At 36.0% G+C, this 23,274-nt stretch overlaps 1 protein-coding gene across 1 annotated transcript in view; it reads right to left on the bottom strand.

Annotated features, from left to right (window-relative positions):
* LRBA (LPS responsive beige-like anchor protein) overlaps positions 1-23,274 on the bottom strand; it is a 419,175-nt gene that overhangs the window by 98,352 nt on the left and 297,549 nt on the right. Inside the window, exons 45-47 of the mRNA XM_075090413.1 lie at positions 19,279-19,419; positions 17,963-18,082; positions 1,086-1,238 (exon numbers count right to left, since the gene is read on the bottom strand). Of these exons, the coding sequence (XP_074946514.1) occupies positions 1,086-1,238; positions 17,963-18,082; positions 19,279-19,419 (414 nt within the window). The remainder of the gene's footprint in view (positions 1-1,085; positions 1,239-17,962; positions 18,083-19,278; positions 19,420-23,274) is intronic.

Raw genomic sequence — 23,274 nt, 5'->3', positions numbered from 1 at the left:
GCCTGCAGAAATCTAGGCCAAATAACATTTCTGAAGACCACAGTATCATGTCACCCGTAAAAGTGCAGTGTAAAGCATTCTGATCAATTAGAGATCACAGATTTCTTCTGATGTGACTGTTCTGCAATTTTATGAATATGAGGTCTGATGTACTGCCAACAACAGAACTTTTTCAACTCCCATTTTGTAACTCAGGAATTTCAAGACATTATCAAGTCTAAGCCTGGCATCTGAAAAGTTTTTGAGTTTCCATGCCTTGATTCACTATTTCCCAGTTAGCTGACTACCACATGAAAACTGCAGCCTCATTTTTTTCAGGATTCATTAAAAAAATCTTCTCTAATTTATTTGTTTTAGAGTGCCACTGATGCAGAATCCTTTCATTCTGAGAAATGCCTAATGTAATAGCTTTGAGAATGTGCTGAAACACCAACAATGATACCATAACAGCTATTCTGTAATTCCTTGCATTGCCCAGAGGGCACAGTGAAGACAGGCAGTGCTAACAACAGGATTTTCCAAAACAGGGAAGAGAAGAGTAATACAGGTTTGGGAAATGAAGCAGGCAAAGGAGAACTCAATTTTATTTTCTTCTGAAAACTGCTCTAAAAAATATCAATTAATGGAAGAAACTGAAAACCTGGCAAAAGATTTAAAACGCAACCTTCTTTCCTGAGGCATTCACTGATCTTTGGAGTTAAATGGACACTAAAATTAAAAATCCCTAAAATTAAATTTTAGTAATCAGAGCGACAAATATTTCTATGATTAAACAAGCTTTTTCAAGTTACTGTAAAGTGGTGATTTAATTAACTCTTTAGAACCACAAAAGCTGACACACCAATGGGATAAGATCTACTGTGTATTTAGACCACACTCTTTTTTGAGCAAGTCTAAAGAATGAGTAATACCACATGCCTTTTTTCTTCCTAAACTTGTAAACATAACATTTCGTAAGATTATTTCAGCCATAGTCTTACATAAATTATAAATAACTGTATATTGCAAGCAAAGATCCAAACTATTTCAGAAGAATCTTGCAAGACAAATGTTACTTGACAGACAATAGAAGATAGACATCTTACCAGTCTGTTTATGCGAACAAATTCTTCTGGGGTTTTGGCCCATGGTGGAAGTTCAACATCAGACACAACTGTTCCATCATCCATCACTCCCAGATTGTAATTGTTGCTGTTGACAAATATCTCTGGGAGGTAATAGAATTCAGGAATCAATTCCTGTAGATAAATGAAAAACAATGCCATGTTATAAATTCTGTCAGAGGATGCACTTTGTCATGTTAAAAAAATAATTATTAGAATGGCATTAGGCAAAGAGGATATACAAAATCCTCCCACAGACATCTCCCTCCCCCCTCCCTGAAGGGAGAAATCCCCTTTCATACTTCCTAAAATTTAAACCTTTAGATATGATAAATCCTTATGCTTTAACACAACAAAGTACTAAGTCACAACAGGCTATTAAACAAAAGAAGTCAGAACATTGGTTTTGGTTGCATATTATACACAAAGAAACTTATAAAATTAAAGTAATGAACATCGCATGGTACAAATAATACTTAGTGGAAAGCAACAGACAACCAAGGATGTTAACAAGTTGGGGAAAACTGCTTCTTCCACATTTTAATACAATCCACATTTTAAAATGCAATGCACAAATGTCAGTCTATAGTTTGGGTGAAAGTAGAGCCACATATATTAATGACAAAGATGTAAAACCCAGTTATACTCTTATTCTTTCTAACATAAAGGCCCTACGAACTTAATGTTTAGGCTATTATCTAAAATCGTTCAATACCTAGAAATAAGTGTTTTGGAAATTCTGAAATATGTGGAGTTATACCACATGTTCAGAAAAAAACCCACACAGTCAAAGCCAAATCAAGTCAATATTTTTCTTTCATGGAAAGGTCATTAACTCAATTATGTGTCCAGTCTATAATTACAGGGAAGAATCATGCATAATTTCACACACACACACACACACGAGAAAAAAGGAAGGAATTTCACGTGTTTACAAGATCCGTGTATGCACTAAATTCCTTGTCAGGATCATCACCACTTTAAACAAGTGTGCTCTATAGTCCTGTGCTGAACAGGACTGGAACATGGCATTTAACACCCCCATGGCTGGGCTGCCCTGGCACTTCTGCAGGCAGAGCCTGCTATGCTAAACACGGTCGAGGAAAAAACGCAAGCACATACAGCAAATGAATTGTAATTTCCAAGTCTAATGAGGAAAAACAAAGTAATATTAGTGGCCAAACAAAGGATTTTTTTAAGCAGAAAATGGTACATTCTGGTGCAGAACTGAACACAACATACTAGGAAGCAAAATTAAGCTCAAAACTATAGGGATTCTCTGCTGTATAAGCTGAGCATTCCCGTTTTGCAAACAGACATGCAACTTCTTAAGTTGTCATTTGTTTTGTAAAATATACACTAGGATACACATAAACATATCTAAGTTAATGTGATTAGAACCTTATTTACACACTTTTATAAATGTCTGCAAAGGCCTGGCATAACACTTAATAGAAAAAGCCTATTAAGACATAACATATATGTTTCTGCCCTTAACACATTTTAAGGGTGCTTTTTTTGTTGTTGTTGTTGTGGAACTTGATGTTGACACTTAAATACACCCAATAAACCTGGCAATTTGATGGATTTAGAAAAATTGAGCCACTAAATTAGAGAATTTACCTCCTTTGTAAAGAAAGGATCAATACATGTAATTGCTTCAGGAAGTGTATTTCATAGCAAATGACTGGTGTAAAATTGGTCTTCCATACAGCAAACGCAAACTGCCCGCCACTTAAGAAGTAGAAGAAAAATCAGACTGCCCCACTGGCTTTGTCTACAGTGGGTGTAGTATGTAACTATGTCAGAAGCTCAGTAGATCAGATCTGAAACCCAGTCTTGACATGGGTCAATGGATCAGTGGTCTCCCAGATAGCCCCTCAGGGCCAGCTATGGCATGAGCAGCTTTCCAAATGGCCGAGTGCAATACGGAGGTCATCAGATTGCGGACAAGGTCAATCCAAAGTAGCCAGGGCAAAGACAGGAAAGATCAAGCAGGAATTAAGCTATTATCACCTCCATCCTTGTGTGAAACACTGCTTGGCTTTGAATTATACATCTTTTTGTTTACAGTCACCTTAATTAACTAGGCAGGGTAAAAACATGCTTCTGTACCAAATGCTCGACAAGTACTTGATAGAAAGAGATTTGAAACTCTTTAACTGGATAAGTGAAAGAACAAGAATGTAGCAAGGATAAACGTCTGTAAAAAAGAAAGTACTCTAACACTGAAGTTTCCGTAGTTTTTATACTCACAGAGAGAATCTAACAAAGGAAAAGCAGAGACACTGGACGATTAATTCGATAGCAGCCTGCACCACAAATATGAAACCTTACCATGATTCTGAATATTTAAAACATAAGCTCATTACATATGTTACTGATGTTTTTATTTTTTTATATATATATATCTGTACAGCTATTCATTAGTTTCTTTCAAGGTCAGAAAACATTTGGCTTTCCAGAACACATGTTGTTTTCATTAGATTACACAGAAACAATATGCTGCCTGGAAACTTAAAAATTATCAGTAACTTCTGTCAGTTTGGCTATTAGAAACTTTTCATAAAACGTTATTTCATTACTCCAGAAATGAGTTTTCAGAAAGTTTTTCCACTGTCACCATAATGATACATTTTTATACAAGGAGCTTCTTTTTTGTCTGATTTTCTTATCCTGATCGTGTGCTAGCATTTCCACCTGGGAAAAGGGAGTGTAAATAGATACGCTGGACCACTCTAATTGAGTAGTATTCAGCGCCAATTTTCAATGGCTTTATACGGGTGAAAATGGCAACATTAGCTATAGGTCAACAGTTTTTCCTAAAACCAGCAAATAAAACTGATAATATTTATTTTTATCAAGTTTATGAATATTATTCATGTATTTGGTAACTGCAGTCCTTAACACTCCTCCTCAACTCTCTTTGTGGGGCCTTCTCCTTTTTTCTTAAAATATTCACATCACATGCATAGATTGACACCAAGCAGATGCTGACTCACACGTGTAACTCCATTTAGAATGGAACTTTTTGGACACCTGAGACATTAAAAAGGTTAAATAATGCACTTTTTCTCGTTTTTTGAGGGGGGAAGGAAGGAGTTACTTGTGATTTCACACAAATACCACACGAAGATGCAGGACCAGCCATGAGGGGCCAGGCTGAAGGACCATTTAGTATCTCACCTGGAACAGTGACAAGGACTGAAGGATTAACACAGGGCAAATAGTCTTTCCATGGATATTCTGTCAGCTTCTTACAGTTAAATGGTTTTGAACTAATCCGTATTTCTGATTTCTAAAATCATTAATCATGGGTTTCATCTACAAAGATTTTTCCTTTGGTTATTCTAAAACTGCTTCCTAACAGTTCCAGTGGATGGTTCTAGTACTCATATTGTGAAAAAAAGTAAATATCAATTCCTTATTCACTCTTCTATATGCCCTTCTGGATACTATAGACCTGTATCATCACCTTCTTCCTCAGTGGTCTCTCTTTGCAAGCTAAAGGATTCTAGTCACTTTAGATTTGTTCCCTCTGGAGGTCTTACCTTCTGACTAACCATTTTGGTTGCCTTCATACTTTTCCTAATTCTTCTGAATCCCTTCTGAAATTTTACGCATTCAGCACACATACAGAAATGCTAAAATTGTTCCACATTTCTTCTGTTTATACAATTTCACAGAAAAATGAAAACATATGTATGATTTGTTGAAGCTCTTGTTTTAGCACGATTGTGTTGAAAATTAGTTTCAGAAATTCCTCTGCTGGAATTCACCAGTTCTATAGGGTAGAGACAGACTTCCTTATGATAAGCCATGTTTCTGATTTTGCTACAACTGATGAAGGAGCTCATGGAGACTATCAACATGGTTTGTTTGTTTTTTTTTAAATTAAAGATAAAATTTGCCATATCAGGATTCTTATTAAAATGTTTATAAAATTCTTTATTATTTATTTATTTACTTATTTATATAATTAAAATACTATTTTTCTCTAACAAAAATTGCCTTCTACCACATGGAAACAATGATTCCTAAGGAAACATCACTAAAAGATTTTTCTACAAATAAGTAATATCAACAGAATATCAGTTTAACACTGATAATTTATTTTCATGTTTGCTACCATGCATAAAAAAAATCTATAGATGATACCTTGTTTCCTTAATGTAATGAAATGTTATTTTAGTCTTTCTTTTGTTTAGAAAATGACAGATGCATTCTGAAGCAGTTACATGATCTGCATACTTGTCTAGAAAGTGACACAGATTCCCTAACCGTATTAAAACATTTATAAGATACCAGGTTTCCAAACTAAATTATTTGACAATTGCATTAAGCAATATTAAGCCTATATATAACCTGTCAAAGAGAATAATAAAAATGCACATTAGAAGTCTAGGTTTTTATACATATTGCCACACTTTATTCCCTCTGTTAAGGGACTTAAATGGCATTCAAACAATATATACTAATATATTAAATTAATTCAAATTCCATTTTTTCATCACACTTCAATGTAATCATTTTCATGACTGTGGGAAAGTATAATTTCTAAGTACCCATGAGTTTCCCTCCATCTGCTATATGTGTGTTATTTCTCACCGAACTAAGAAATTGCCTCAAGACATTGCCTGAAATTCTCCCAACTTGTAAGAAAAATACTTCATCAGGTTTCCATTAAAATTCTAAATTGAATTAATGATGAAATTAATTTTGTCAACGTCTAATCATCCTGTTAAAGTTCTAAGACATTGTATTTCAAATATTTCCTAGTTTAAGAAAAATATTATAATCTTCCATAATTTAAAATTCATCAAAGAAAATTATAAAAAATCCAGAGTTTATTTATTATATTAATGAAATAATTATAAACACAATTAGTAGTTGATTCATTATTAGTAAATAAGTAGATTTCATTAAGTCAATATTTTACTGCATAAAAAAGGCATCTTTAAGGCACTTTAAATCCTATTAGTAAGTACATGGACTATATAGACACAAAATTATTTTACTTTTTACTGAGGATATATGTAAAAGTATGCAACAGTATTTATTGACCATATTTATAAACAGTGTAGTATGTACTTCAGGTTAATTTGACAGAGAAAGAGGAAAAAAGTTGTGTGTATATATATCTATATTCCTTTCCTCCATGTTTTTAAATTAACTGGGGGTGAAAAGGACTATATTGAACCATATAAAGGTCTAGATGAAACCTTGAAAAGTCGCCTTGTCCACTTTTCCATTCACAATTATAATCAAGTCTTCTCAAAAGATGTTTCTCTGCCTTGTTCTTTTGAAATTTTCCACGATGGGCACCCTACAAATTTGTAGTGTTCAACTGTTCACACCACTAGAAGGTCTTTCTAACATCCAGTCTGCTTTTGCTGCAGCTGCAGCCCATTTCTTGTCCTGCTCAGTCTGAATACAAGCAGCAGTAGCCCCTTTTTACATGTACCAATGTGTGGGTGCAGCTTTTACCTCAGAACACAGAGATCCATTCCCCCCAGCACTTTCTGACCACTGTCCCCCTCCTGCGCTAAGGATGGGCAGCACGCACGCCAGCACCAAGGCTGGCACAGCAGCACACTGGAACAGGAAGCGTACAGCAGAAGTCATCTCATTTTAAGAAAGAAGTTCTTTACAGTGAGAAGTATTGCTCACTGGAACAACCTCCCCAGCGATGTGGCAGAGTCCACATCACCGGAGGTTTTCAAGATGGGACTGGACAAGCTGCTAGATAATCTCAGCTAGGCTCCCTTTCCCACGAGAAGTCAGACCAGATGATCTTTCAAGGTCCCTTCAGCCTGACCTGCCCTATGATTCCATGCAATGAAGTGCACTGTGCCTGCCAGCCAAAATCCCCAGCAGGGTGAAAAAACATGACAACTGCCACTGCCAAAGCACTTTACGTTTCTGTCCTTGTTCCTCTTTTCTTCAAAATAAACAACCTAAAACCTTCAACTTTATATCAGTGGTCTTATTTTCTAGACCTCTGGTCATTCTCCTTTGGACTTTAACAAATTTCATAGTCCATAACTTACTTGAAGTTTATTATTTCAACAGCCACAGATATTAAAAGTATTTGTTTCATTTTCAATACTATTATGGCTGGGTATAAAAGAAGTAGACCACAGCTTTTAGATGGAACTTTCTGATCCATACACCCAGATGGCTATATTTTTAACTACTGAAACTCCCACAGATTACTATACATGGATCTGACCGAATTTAGAATTTTATTTTATTTTTTTTTACTCAGAGAAGTATTTTCTTGTTATGGATCTTGGCACAATTTTACAGAAAAACAAATCTTTCATGAAAACCAAAGATCTACATCCTAAATATGCTAAAAGTTTTGCTACACCAGACATACATTTTATGGTTAAAAATCTGAATTACTATGTACCTGCTTCTGAATTTTGCTAGTCATTGCTCTTGGACATCTTTGACATTGCTACTAATATGACATGAAATTTCTTCTATACAAAGGTAATGTTGCCAGTTTGGCAGCAACTTTATACCTTGTAACTTTTGAAACTCCCATCTATTAGATGGAGAAGTATAAAACAATGCAAAGCATATGTAGAAAAGCTTATCAGGTTACAGGGTGTCTTAGGCATGCTTATGTTAGGCAGCCTGTTTCAATAAGCATGAGTTGCCATTTTGCAGAGCTTTAACTTCTTTTTTTAATATATATTCTAAAGAAAGTAATGAAATCTGTCGTCCTCCAGTTTCTGAATTTTCCAGCAGCTTGGAATTCTAGTGTTTCTTGCCTCTTGTACCAAGGTTTAAACATATTGCTTAACGTGCCTTTCAATCAGTTGTATTCAATCCTGCAGCTCACATGTACTCATTGGCCTACCTGCAGCAACCTCCATTGCCTCCAAAAACATTTTAAGTTTCTTGGTCAATTTTAGCCAAATTTTAAAGCAGGTTATAAAGATAACCAGGTTCCTACAAGTTTAAAAAACGATAAGCAGGCAAGTACAGCCATTATATGTGTGCGCCTTGAGGGTCCCAGTAAGAGCAGCAAAAGTGCACATTTTAGTAGTCTCCACAGAAGCTACACAGAGAGGCCACCATAACAAGTGTCCCGTCACTGAGAAATCCTTAATTTGAGGCTTACAGCTTTTTTTAAAAATGAGTCAATCAATTGCACGAAGCAAATCCACAGGAGGCAACGCATCATCTGTTCTAATATTTGCAGAGAAGGAACTTCTTTTCTTTATAGACCATTACAGCTATTAATAACCTTTTCCGAACATACAAAAGCTGATGTATTTTTAGGTAAACAGAATTTTTCCAATGCCCACCTTAATGTTTATTGCCCATAAAGTTCAATGATGGAATCCAGATTCTCAAGTCTTCTTGAAGACTTGGAGAATCTCGTGCTTGAAAGAAAAAATCCACATTGAATACATGTGACCCAGTAATGACTTAGTAATCCACACTACAGTCACAGAAACTAAGCAATATCTATGACTGCAGGTAACACTACCAGTATTTTAATTCAGTGATATATTCTATTTATATTTGGTTACAGATCTAACTTGTCTACCATAACAAAGATTTTCTGCACAGAGTTCATGTTTGTTAGGATAACATACTGGAAAGGAAGAAAAGTTAAGAAATAGTAAAGGATTGAGGTACACGGGCACGTTATATAATGATCAGAGCTTCTGTCTGATGAGATTATGTATTAAATGATTTAATTTTGCTTTTACTTTACTGCAACAATTCCTTCAACTTAAACATTTCAACAATGTTAATCAGATGCATTAGCTATATTTTTATGCCACTATCTAATTAAAAACTCAAGGTACCAAAACTCAACAAATCTTGTTAAATATTGCATACTCGTAGCCAATGTTTTCTTTATTCCTTTTAAGAACACTTTACAAAACCTGAAGAACAGTACATAGCAGCAGTATGATAGCTTCAAACAGATTTTGAGAATGTCCTATGGCCAGTACAATCCTTGGTTTAGCACAAGCTAACTCACGTTCAAAGTTGGCGCTGTCAGTTTCCATAGGCTGATTGTATGAAAAACATTTCTGTCCAGGATCACCTTTAGTCATTATCATAGAAATGTCTTAGAGGCAAAGAATTAGAACACGGATGAAAATTGAGAAGACAGAGGGCTACTTTCGGAGCTCTTTGTTCATTACAGTCTACAGTTTGAGACATTGTAGACTCACGATTGTCACTTAAATTATAATTCAGTTCTTAATCTTGGTATCATATTCATGATGAAATCATGATGACTTTTTAGTATTCTCCTACTTCCCAAGCTGTCCCCTCCGAGGACACTCCTGAAGAATCTTGGCCAAACACATTCTCCCCCAGTCTCACTAGTGTTCATATACACCAGATATGCACTTTATAACACTAGTAGACTCGTAGAAGTCCAAAACAATTTACACATTATAGCAGACACTGTTTAATACTGTTCCAATTCAAAGAGATTTTAAACATGAAGCTTGATTTAAAGAAAAATTGTCTAAAATGATGTGATGCTAATGAGTTTTATATTCCAGTTGATCTGCCAAAACATCATTTCTTATGTAAAAATTCTACTGTTCTATACTATGAGAACCTTAGGACAAGACAAAGGGACATAACTTGCCAAACACACCTGTATGAGAGGTGAATTCAGATATTCAATACCATCACACCAGGCCTACAATAGCTGTCCCTGGTATGCGTCATATCACAAGATTGCCTTTCATAAATTAGTACCTACTTTATGATGGAACAATCTGGAACAGTGTAATTGGAGCTTACTAATGTTTTCTGTAAGTTTATGGTCTTCTTTTTGAACAAAACTAATCAAATGCATTAAGAAAAACCCCAACCCATAAGCACATGAAAAAGAGAGCACACACAAAACAGTAGAGGGAAAGGCATGAAGAACAGTACATACCTCTACACTGGTGACAGTATTTTGGCTAAAAATGGTAAAACATCAATCACGTTAAGCCAAACTAATTTTCTTTTCAAAAGGTAACTGTAATAGTGGATGGTGAAAGAATCAGAGGATCACAGAATGGTGGGGGTTGGAAGGGACCTCTGGAGATCATCTTGTCCAACCCCCCTGCTTGAGCAGGCACACCCAGAGCAGGGGGCACAGGGACGCATCCAGGCGGGGTTTGAATGTCTCCGGGGAAGGAGACTCCACAACCTCCCTGGGCAGCCTGTGCCACTGCTCTGTCACCTTCACAGGAAAGAAAAAGAGGTAGAATGTTGCTTCACTTTTGAGAAAGAGCTCTGAGACTGTCTCAGTCTCCCACTATATTCTTATAAGCAGAGAAATGGAGATGAGATTAGGTTACAATAATGGGGGAGGAGCCAATCTGGGAATCTGTATTCCAAGAGCCGTTATCAATAGCTCGCTGTCAAACTGAGAGGACATGGTAATGGGGTCTGCCCTGCTCCTAATACCAGTCAATAATCTCTTTAGTGACCTGACATAGAAGGTGCAGCAATAAAATTCCAGATGACACTAAGGCGGCAACATAGCTGTTTGGAGGACAGCATGACAATTTCACATGATCTTGAAAAACTCTATATATGGTACTAAACAAAAAAAACAGTCTGCAAAGTACTACACTTGGAAAAGAGAAAATACATGCAAAGAGCAACCTGGGTAACAACTATGCTGTTGCTAATATAATGATAAATGAATTTATCACAACAGGTTAGCTACCAAACCAGAAATAACACGTGCTTCTGAACAAGTATGTGCAAATCTACTCGTTCATCAAACAAAAGCAGCAACACAAAAGAACAGACAGACTTAACTTCTGTGCTCCAGAACTTAGACCAAGCCCCAAACCAAACTATTTCTCTGTTCCACACTGCCAGGCTATCCATGTGTGTTTTTTATACAGTATTAACAAAACTAACCAGGATTGTCTGCACTAATAATGTAAATTAAGAAGCAACTAAATGAGTTAATGGTCATGCCTGCTAGTAATTTAAAGGTACTAAGTGGTACTCTCACAGCATAGAAATACATCTAATATTCTTCAGTGCAGATTTAACTTAAAAACACATGGTTAATCATTTAAAGGCAACAGGGCTCTGCTAATTAGTAAATAACAGTGCCAGAGTGGTAGTGAGACACTGGTAAACTTTCAGAGGATTTTTAATTTGCATTGCTTAAATAAATGAATAGGGGAGAAGTAGGAAATTAAATTTTATGCAACATATCACCTCTTGAAATTAAAATTTGAAAAGTTCAACCAAAGGTTATACTACAGTGCAGCAGTAGTTTCCTGCTTTGATCATTGATCCAAGGCTTTCACAGGATATTGACAAAGATTGGTTGTGACCACACATATGCTTTAGCTTTCTCTGTTGAAGTGATACCAGCCAACCAGAGTTGCTTCCAAAGCTAGCTCATGTTAGTCCTTGTAATACCTGACGCCTCCAACTAAGATTAACAATAATCTTAGGATAGCAAGCACCAATAACCACCATCATTCTCTTCACAGGACAATCAAGGAGAAGTCAGCTGTGATCAGCTCAGTGGTTCCAAAAATTCACAATTTTTTCAGCTGGAATAGGAATAAACTCTTCTTTTCCCTTTGTGCCCCCTACTCCCCCCCATGCATCAAGATACAATAGCATTCACTTTGGCCTGCCACTTTTAAAGTCTTAAAAGTGACTTCCCAAATCCTTTGTATTTCTATAAATCAATGCATTAAATTGCTAGGTTTTCACCAGTTGTAGAAGTATCAGCAGGAACCCAGACAGCTTATGATCAAAAGAACCTAATATTATTTTATCAGCCAAAATAGCTGACTACAATTATGTTCGCAGCCCATCAGAAACATAAGGTAAAGCTTAAAACCCTTTCACTTGTTGAGAAATAAACATTTCTTACCCTGTGTTTGCCATGGATTGAATAGTATGGACAGTCAGATACTACAGCACAGTCATTTCCATGTCCATCTATACTTACATTTTCAAGAGATTTCTCCCTCAAGTAATTCAATCTATCTCAAGTCCTTAAGTAACTAGTGACTCCCCTGAAATAATTCTTGTTCCCCACAGCTCACTTACGAAGGCATCTTTTACAGCTAAAATAGTTTTCTTGTTCATAAGGCGACTCCCAGACTGAATCTACTACTGAACACAAACAAGCTCTACATTGTTTTTAAAAGGGCCAAGTGTTTTTTGCACCTAAGTGGCAGCCTCCCCATCACACCAAGAACTGTATTCATTTTTGAAGGAGGCAGCTGCTTCAGAACGAGTACACAAGAAAAACTCAAAGTTGAAATCTAAAGAACGGATTAATATTTCAAATGAAGTTTGAACTTAACCAATTACATTTGTCACAATACTCATCCACAGCAGAACAAACATCCGTAAACATAGTTTAATAATTAAATCATATTCTAGGACATTCTTCTTAAATACATATTGCTCGACCTCAAACTTCACGATGAAAATAATAACACCTTAACACAAGTAGATCTTTTCAACTTTAAAAATATTTAATATTCGGCTCAAAAAGCAATACATCAACCCCACCTGAAACACTGGGAAGGGAAAGAGAAAGACCAAAGATTTTAGTTAAGGAATCTGCTAAAGAATACTAGGCAGAACAGTAAAATGTAGTCTACCTATGAAATAAAAAAGGGAAATTCCTAATTATTTTAATGCATTTAAATATTTCATTATTCAGTCAAACTGACTGGCCTGCAGCAAATACAACATTCAGGATGTATCTCATAATATTGTTAAAGATAGAAAACCGTTTCCTGTGGAGGTGAAAGGTTAGAATATAATGTAGAGATTTCTGTATGCAGAGTTTCCAGAAGGCCATTATTTATTTAAATGCTTGATATTATTATTTTTCATCTCAGCTCTTCATCATTTCCATGTAAATGCAACAAGAAAAATTGTTCTCAAAACAAAACTTCTTTCCCGATATGCCAGTTGCATCCAGTTAGTGTTGGATTGTAAGAGACATACCAAAAATATAGGTTTAAAAATATGTAATAACTACATGGTAACACATGACAATGTCTCTTAAATGAGAATCCAAGAAAAGACATTTCTTATTAAACATTTTGTGAAAAAAGTAACACCTCCCTCAAGTGCCTAATTTACTTTAAAATGACATAAGATAAAACCTTAATTTTGCATGCAACTGCATAGTCTTCACAGACAGCCCATGATCTGTGCTCACACAAAACATTCTTACTCACACAGAGCTAGGAGGAAAACCTGGCAACCTGGCCTAGGGGAAGGTGTTCCTGACCATGGCCAGAAGGTGAAACTAGGTGATCCCTAAAGTCCCTTCCAACCCAGACCATTCTAAAATGCTATCTCTTTTTTCACAGAATCACAGAATGGTAGAGGTTGGAAGGGACCTCTGGAGATCACCTTGTCCAACCCCCCTGCTAGAGCTTTTTAAAAAGTTTGTTCTGCTAACATAAAGTATTCCTAGTATATTACCATACAAGATGGTTAAAATGATACTTCTGGTTTTTCATCTATTGAAAAGGAGGTAGATATGCACTAGACAGCTTTTCTATACACAAGTTCTTCATTATTGTAAGATTTAGTAACGTTAGGAACTCCACTGAGGACAGTAATTGACACAGGCTTTCTTTTCTTTCCCTTAATTTTATAGACATCATCCCTTTGACTCTAGTGATGCAGAAAACAGCTTTCCAGTCCAAATTATAGAGAAATCATTTCAGAACTCAACTTGAATCAGAAGACGGCATTTGCTCGACTACAGCATTGTATGCTAAGGTGATAGCAAATGATGGGTATTCAGTCCTTTCAGGACAGACCATGAGAAAGTATTATCATAAAAGTATTACAGAGAATGATACTTCAGAATTACAGGGAATAAGTCTAAAACTTATCAGTGTCACGTTTTGTAATATTTTTGGCTGTAATGTAGGTGGGAAGGAAGAATAAACATCTAAAGGAAGAATAAACATTGGAAACCCTTAATTTCCCCTGGCGGGGGTCAAAACCAGAGGGATCAGTGCTCATTTAACTCCTTCTCTGTCTTCCTCCTCCTTCCTTCCCAAATGCACGCATGCATGCACACATGTACATACATCGTGCAAGATGGGTAAAGAAAACATTCTAGCTGGCTATGGATCGTCTCCCATGGAAGTTACTGCTTCTATTGCACATATTCTTGACATATGAAAACAGTAACACAAACCATACCATTTAAGTAAGATTACTGTCATTAATTTCGTCATGACAGCAACACCTAATTTAATTTTCTTAATTAGTAAACAGTTCTATTTACAAGTATGTATAGAGTATGGTGTTACCATTAACTACAGGAGCACATAATAATCTACTTTATTCAGGCTTTTTGATGCCTGTGACAACTAAACATATTCAAGCACTAGTAAGCTAACACGTTGCAATTCTGTATGTAGAAAAATTCTAGAGGGATACGGGACACTTTAGCCATATCAAACGCTTGTGAGGTAGAGCAGAACACCAAGTATCAGGAAACTTGGTTTTCACAGCCGTAGTGAAATACTGGGGATACAGGTATTCCCAACGAAGATAGTTCTGTGCATTTTCAAACTTATTCTTTCCTAATTCATTCAACATGTCCTATGGAAACCCTGTCTCACACCCCTTCCTGGCTCTTCATCCAGACACATGAACACACTCCTCTACTCAATTTTAATACCCACTCAGATGCTTCGCAGTGGTATGATGTAATTCATGGCAATTCAAAGACTGGGTGTCATGGTTTTAGCTGGGATAGAGTTAATTTTCTTCACTCTAGCTGGTATAGTGCTGTGCTTTGAAATCAGCATGGGAAAAAAACCCTGTTGAGATAACACACAGATGTTTAGGCTGTTGCTGGGTAGCGCTTATACTAGTCAAGGACATGTCTAGCCTCCCATGCTCTGCTGGGTGCACAAGAAGCCGGGAGGGGAGGGGGCACAGCTAAGAGAGCGGATTCAAACTGACCAAAGGGATATTCCATATCATGTAACGTCATGCCCAGTATGTTACCTGGGAGGGGCTGGCTGGGGGAGGGGGGAGCAATCGCGGCTCGGGGACGGGCAGCGTCGGTCGGCGGGTGGTGAGCGGTTGTATCGTTTGTGTTTCCGTGGTTTTTTTCCTGCGTGGTGTTCAGTTGCCAGCTGAGGCTGAACCACGACACTGGGAAAGCTGCAAGCAACTTCAAGAGGCCATCCATAGCAGTAGAGATGCCTCTAAAGGTACTACCAGCTTGCACATACATAATTTCCAGAAGATACCAAAGCATTTCTGAAGACCCCTTACTACACTAATTGGCAGGGAAGCATTCATTGGTTTTATCTGTTCTGTTAGGAAGGTTACTGCCACATCTAATTGAAATCTCCCTGATATTTAAGTCCATTAATTCTTATTCTATCCATCATAGGCAGCAGAGATGTTTCCTTTCTTTCCTGCAGCAGCCCCTGTGTAATAGAAGACTTAAGTTCCTCCTCAATCTTCTCTTTAGAAGAACAGGCATAAGTACTCAATCTTTCATTGCATTTTATTTTCAAGACCTTGCATTATCATCATTGTTCCAGTGTGGATTCTCTCCAACTAGGCCACAGCTATGGATGTGATTAAACCAGTTAAGACCTTATCAAAGCTGGGCAAAGCTGAAGATTTATTTCATACATTTTTAAAGTTATACTATGTCCTGTTGATGTATCTTCTCCGAAACACTACTCACCTTTTGTTATACCACAATACTGTTAATTCACATGAACTGGTGATGTACTACACCCCTGCATCTTTTTTTTTGCACAGCAGATTTTTCCTTGGGTTATATTAGTACCTAACTATATGAGAACCTGCATGAAACTTCATCTAACACTTTCTCAATTCATTTTTCCCTTCTGCAAGAAGTGCTTCCAATTCCATTACACTACCAGTACCTTCCAATCCAATATCCATGGAAATTGAGGCCTCATCTGTTATTACCAAAAAGAATTCCACTCAATACATCTTTCAGTTGTAATAACGAACCACTGGTAACCATTCTCTAAATACAGTGGATTCTTTTAGACCAAGTTTTCCCAGCTCACTCATGAGACAATGTCAAAAACTAAGATAATCATCTGTTACTTCTCTGTTTGTAAGGTCTGCTACCTTTTCTCATCAGAAACTGTGATTGCTTTGACATAATCTCTTCTTGATAAATATGTGTTTCATTTGCTTGTCTCCTTGTTATCTTCCTGGTACTTAAACACAGTCTGATAATTTGCATAAGTATTTTTCTGTGAATTTTATTTAAACCCACCTCATCATTTCTTGGTTCTCTTTTTCTTCCTTTTTAAAAACTAATCACTTCATTTGTCCACCACTGCTACCTTTGTCCTCCTCCATTTCTCAAAAAAAATTGTGCGCACTGAAATTTTGCCTGCCAGTCTTGTATGTACAAGAGAATGAAGCTCATAATGACCAGTCAATTTGAAAAAAATCTAACATGTTTGTATTTTCTAAATTGTTGTTTCCCAATTTGATATAGACATTGTATCTTTTTTATAAGTGGTATTAATTTCACTAGTCACTCATTACCATTGATTCTTTTCGTGGGGACTCACAGATGCAAGACAGACATGACTTTTTCAGCACTATCAGCTGACAATTTTCTCATTCCATTAATCTGCAGATCAACCCTTTCCTTAATTGTCTCCTCACTATGAATATAGTTACAGAATGATTTCATGTTACTTATGTCTCCTGCTAGTTGCATGACATTCTTGAGTTAGCCTCTGATTTTCTTCACGCTATACTTTTCCATCCTTCTTTCCATTAAAAAAACAATTCTGATATTACTCCTTCTTGGGTTTGAGGTCAGCAAAGCTTTCACACCCCTGCCAGCATCCTTGTCTCCTTTGCTCTCCTCCCCAGTTCAAAATATTCCTCAGATCCCAGACTCTATTTGTTTACCTCATTTCTTCCTTCAATAGCTACCTACCTAGAACTCTGTCCTTGGAATTTCTATGTGCTCCTGCCTTCACTTCTTAACCCACTTAATTCTAGGTCTCTTTCTCTACAATGAATAATTAACTACCAGGTTAATTTATCTTCTATTCCCACCTACTTCTTGTTCACTCGCAGCTCCCAGGCCCAGTGCCCCTGTTAGGATAGGTTCAACATCATGCTACATTCTATGTTTCATCTTAGTATCCTCAGACACTGGCTTTCTGTAGCCCTTTGTTTCTCTACCCTGTATGCAGTCTTTCTGGATACTGCTTCCAGATCTCCCTCTCAGTTCTTTATCCCCTGTCTACTTATTCCTCATCATAAGACTAGTTTTTGCCCCTTCTGCATGTAAATTAGCACAGCCTCCTCCTCCTGTTTGTCACAGTCAAACAAGGAAGTCGGGCACTGCAGAAACTGACCAAAAATTAGTTTGGATGCCTAGAGCTAAAATTACATAAAGTAATATGAATATTAAGTGCAACATTCTTACCTGAGCAGGGCAGAAGCACGAACAGAATATTTCTGAAACTTAGTGGTTAAAAACCTATATCAGTTTCTATTGACTTTTCAAAGGCTTATAACTTGTGCAGAGGAACAAAAAGACAGTGAAACACATATCTGTAGCACAAAGGCCAATTCTGCCTTTCGTCAGTCTCAGGGCTAAAAATGTTCGCTGAAGTTTTACAAAAGAATTTACTGAAATATTCTAACAGAAGTAAAACCATGTGTCATCTCCCTTGCACCTTTTCCCAAATGGTAGGATAGCTCCCAATCTTCTTGCTTCCCTTTTTCGTAACCTGTGGCCCTATGATTACTGCTACTATAAAGGCAGATGCAGTATGAAATATTTTAACACCTTTCAGGAAAGTTTTTACCTTGATATCAGAAGTGTCACGCTGACTGTTGCGCCACGCTCTTGAAATAGATGAAAAAGTTCTATCTGCATGATCAAACTTCCCACCTTGCAGATTTAGGAAAAGTGTTGTAAAGGGTTCCTAAATAGATATAAAAAGATTAACTGAAAACAGCAATGCATTTCTTCAGGAACTTCAGGGGAGAAAAGGGATTTATTATTCTTCTGGGGTTTGGTTATTAATGATGCTATTCTTCTGGAAGACACATGATTAATTACAAAGGGTTAATTCTATTATGCAAGAATAAGAAATACAAAATTATCTTTATTTGTTAAATAAATACTTTTTATTCCTACTCTATGCATATATACTCAGGTAAAGAAAATCAAATAAAACCAAAAGAAAATATTTACAGACTGGAAGAGAAGCTACAGTCAGTTGTGACACAAAGTGCTCTCAAAAGCATCAAAAAGTCAGTATCTTTACCTAAGATATTTTTTAAACTAGCATGTAACAAAATAACACATGCGTTTTATTTTGTTGAAGGTAATCTATTAATATAAAGGGTAGCATTCAATAACAATACCTTTATGGTTGTTATTGTTTAATATGTAATTTATGATTTAGAAATGAAAAATGTTTGAAAGATTTAAAAGCCTCCTCTTAGTTAAAGAACACTTAAGCACATATTAGTGGATAATTGCTTGAAATTAGCTAAGCGCTATAAATTACTTCAAGTATTTATGTATGCTTGTACATTCTAACAAGCTTTAATTAATGATGTGCTGCTAATGCTTTCCCAAAGAAATTACTTTCTAGGAGATAAATCGCCTTTCAATTTTATAGAAGAAAGCATTGCTTAACCAATATATTATCAATATGTAGCATCTCAAAAGTTACTTCCATATAAATTGCAGCAGATTTTAAAAAATTAATTCTTTACAACACAGCATTTCATGCTCATCAGAAACCAACTCATTTACACTCATTAAGAGGTGAAAAATAAATACAATCAGTAAGAACCATAAATATTCAGTACGTGGTCCAGTCAGAAAATATGCAAGTAAAGAAAGTTAACCATGTTTAAAGTAGTACAAGAATGTACACTAAAAAGCCATTTAAAAAGAGAAAAGGCTTTACTGATTTGAAAAGGCTGTACCATAAAGATTAAAACCCTTTCCTCACACCTTGGAATATATTTGTCCTACGTTACTGATTACAATTACTACAAAATTTCAGTACTCTCCCATGCCATTGAGTTTTAGTCTAATCATTCAGAGCTATTTGTTGCTTTCATTATCATTTAAAGAAAAAGCATTTTTGAAAGATATACTTACAATTCTTAATAACCACGTGAGTGCAAAACTTGCAGTTGAATAATGTGTTCCATAGTGAAATTTGGGAACCTGATCATCTTCCCATGATTCATATCTCTCAGCAAAGAACGCTGCTCTCTTTGGGTTCAAGGCTCCAACAGGCTACAAGGTTTGTAAAAATAAGTATGTTAAATAAATGAAAATAACACGGCCTACTATCTCATCATACTCCCTTTGCTCTTTTTGGCAACCAGAATTATCAGCATGCATGGAGAAGACTGGGTTTGGTGTTTTCCAAAAGCAGACACTGGATTTTGTGAGCACCTGAACAGATCTGTGTATTTCAAGCCAGGATTCCCCATGCACACACACACGGCTGGTCGGAAAAAAGTCTCTTCTGCATTCATATAGGCTTCATTTCTATTTACTGCTCATTCAAGTCAAGGACTAAAAACTGCTTCACAGTGGAATGTCTTGGACAAAGACTTGTGCACCTGTGGGTATGTGTGCATGTTGAATACACCATTAATGAAATGGTAAGGAACAACGAGAAATGTCTTGGGTATTTTGCGTAGAAAAAATAGTGACCGATAGGGTGGAATAATATTAACAGTGCACTTACAATTTTGATATTACTATTCCTGTTTCCATTCTTTCTGTTTACCATCCCAAGAAAAGTTTTACTTAGTAGATAAAACTTGAAACTTCAAAATAGACAAATAAACCAGCAGAATTTCTATATAAAGATACTGATATAAAAGAAACAAATAACATATGTATGACTAAAACAGGCTCACACTTTCACCAACATTGTTATTCTTTGTTCAGTGCTCACCTAGGACATAAGCATCCAGGGATTTATTTAAATGTAAGAAATATAATATTTTTTTATCTATAGCTGTGTATTTCTTCAGCAGACTTTTACATAAAGGATTTGGAAAAATGAGTATATGTCACATAAATCACTGAGAAACCCAAAAGTGCATTTACATTCCACATGCAAAATGCTGTAAGAGGTCAAAAATATCTTTGTATATATGCACGAAACATATATGCAATATGATTTTATATACGTATTGAGCACACTGCTTGTATGTTATTAATGTAAATGATGCCCGCCTCTACAGACAATGGATGCATTCAAGTATAACTGAAGAATAAACATGCAAAAATATTTTCTTCTTTCAGTTCTGCAAGAATAAATATACTTAAGAATACACTACAAGCTAAGGAAGAACTTTAAAAGTCCTTGAACAAAAGTATCTGTAACCTAGTCACTAATACAAGCGTAGCTCAAGTGAAAAACTATGTCTGCTATTCAGCTTATTATTATTCAAATAACTGCTATGTTGCAGCTCACGTGAAATTTGGCATACAAGCTTCAGAGTATTTTCTTCTCCAGGATAGATTAGAACTATGAATGACCTAATATCTAACCTCACCTTTTTTACTTAGAGTGGCTTTCACATTGCAGTAGTATACAGAAAACATCTTAGGTTAATTACTATTTTTGCTGTTCACTAATTTGAAATATAACCCTTTAAAAGAAGTGGTTCCTGTATAAAAGGATTTTTATCTGATTTAGCAAATTTATTCCAGGGAAGAATGAAACTGACTCCAAGAAGTCTCTTTGTTGCAAGAACCGTTTTGGAATCTCCATCTGTACTGATTTTCCCTAAAGACTTGGCTATGCTTGAGGGAAAAAAGAAGGAGGAAGGTCATTGGTAGACAAATTATATAAATTAAAAATAGAAACAGTGTTGTGCTGTATGGTTCTGTTAAATTTTATGTATTCTCTTTATCTGTCCCTATTTTTATTACTCTCCAAACGAGTATAGCCCAAATCAATAGTTATAGAATTACATTCCTTGAATATAAAGCTAAACCCAATTAGAATTGATTTCATTATCTTTTTTTTTTTTTTTTTTTTTTAAAAAAAAAAAAGGTATCATGCAGAGATCCATATAGCCAGAATCCACAGTATTGATTTTGGCTGTTATTGTTACAGTTGGTTTCTGAAGCCTGCAACAGGACAACTATCAAGACATGTCACATTTATTTGCAAGCAAATAAAAAAAGTCCCCAAATGAAAGAAAGCTTAGGGAAAAAAAAAAAGAACTGTGGAGCTGTGCACTGACAATGATACACTATCAGCTTACTCAGAGAAGTTACAGTGGGAATACACACATTGAATTATACATTACACGAATGCACTGATTTATTGTGGTAATAACATCCACCTCATTAAAAGATTCTGCTTTGCTGCAGTTGGAGGGCTACATATTGTTTACTGCTATAAATTAATGGCAGCGCACAGAAGACTGTAGAACCCTTCTAACAATAGATCTGTAATGACAGTGCTGTATATCACAGCTTCCCCAGCAGCTTCATAATAAAATGGAGACAATGTATTGGGCTAATACATTCTACCAGGCAGGCCCATATTTTTCTGACAACTGCTTCTAAGGATGAGGTGATTCTAGCGTGTTACACTGCACTGTGAACAGTTAACTAAGCTTGAGCTACAGAATAAAACCCGTACAAGGAATATTCAAATACCCTCTGACTTTTAATGTAGTAAACAAATTAATTGAAATTTTGTAATTATTTAATACTTCAAAATTAATAGCAAATCATGATTACATACCAGATTCCCTCCCCTGTGGGTAAATGCAAGGGAAAAAGAGTAACTGCAAACTAAGCTATGCTAGACGTAGCTGTGAGACCACAAACTTACACTACTCAACGTGGTTTCCCTATGGCTATAGGCCACTAAGGAAGAACAAGCTGAAAAGCTTTCATATCCAGAAATTCCAGAATGTATTTTCTTTGCAGTACCTCTTTTCAGAGAGGAAAATTAGATATTAGTTCACCAATTAAAAACACTTATTTAGATGTGGGGAGGGGAGGGGATGAAAAGTAGAGATAGAAAAATTCCAACAAGCAAAAACAATGGATGAGATTTCAGGAGTCAAGATGAAAAAAAGCAATCACTTATGGCTGCTAAGTTTTCAAACTCTGTTGAAAAATGAATAATGAATATGGTTTTCACTTCAGAGTTCATTCAAAAAAGGGTCCAAACCAGAGGAAGAGTTGGGGTAAGGAAGTTTTTGTTTTCACTTTTACAAAGGCATGATCGCCTGGTTTTTGCCCTGAAGTGGTTGATATAACAATGTATGCTACAAATATGAAAGCTACAAGCTATCCTTAAAAAAAAAAACCAACACAACTCATTTGATAGTAATTTTTCAAGTGCTCTCAAATCTAGGAATACCTCAAAATAAATAAACCTCACATTTTGACCAAGAACCAAACAAAGTAAATCTCAGTCTTTGGACCAAGCTTGCTTGCTTGCTTGCTTTGAGACACAACAAAGAAAAATCATTTGTTTCAAAATAACTGAGAAAACACACTGACTCTTACCATCTACTGCTGTTAAGTATGTCCAGACACTATGGCGTACAGTTATATTTGTTGGTTCTTAATCTTACTGTGTTCCAGACATTGGAACAGTGGCCCATCTTGCCTCCATTTTCAGAAGAGGCCCTGTTGCACTCAGCAGAAGACAGCAGAATGCTCACTGCTCCTCTACATAGGGAAGAATCTCTCCTGGATTCTGTCGCTCACATTCAAGACTACATACATTTTGGAAAATTGTTCATGACCTAATATAAGCAGGCCAAAGTCTCATAAAGAAAGAATTACTACCTGTTTATTTATAGTTACACATTTAAGAAGAAAAAGAGGTACTCGTTATTCCTATCTAATGCGTTCTCATTTTTTAAATAGTGTTACTCCCAATAAACAGATATAACCTGTTCTTACTATTGCTGCTTTTTCTTATTGGCTTTTACACAGGCTTCTGTTATTAAACCAAATATTGCCACTTTGACTGTCTCCTATCCATTGTAATACTGGGAAGAGCTTTTAACTCATTAATATTCAAAATCCATGAAAGACTAGAAAACTGTGGAAGTAAACTGCATTTAATTACTGCATAGAATAAGTAGTCAAGAT

The sequence above is a fragment of the Phalacrocorax aristotelis genome, chromosome 4 (assembly GCF_949628215.1).
Source record: "Phalacrocorax aristotelis chromosome 4, bGulAri2.1, whole genome shotgun sequence".
Classification (NCBI taxonomy): domain Eukaryota; kingdom Metazoa; phylum Chordata; class Aves; order Suliformes; family Phalacrocoracidae; genus Phalacrocorax; species Phalacrocorax aristotelis.
The sequence above is the reverse complement of the archived record's forward strand: the minus strand, read 5'-3'. Positions and strand labels throughout refer to the sequence as shown.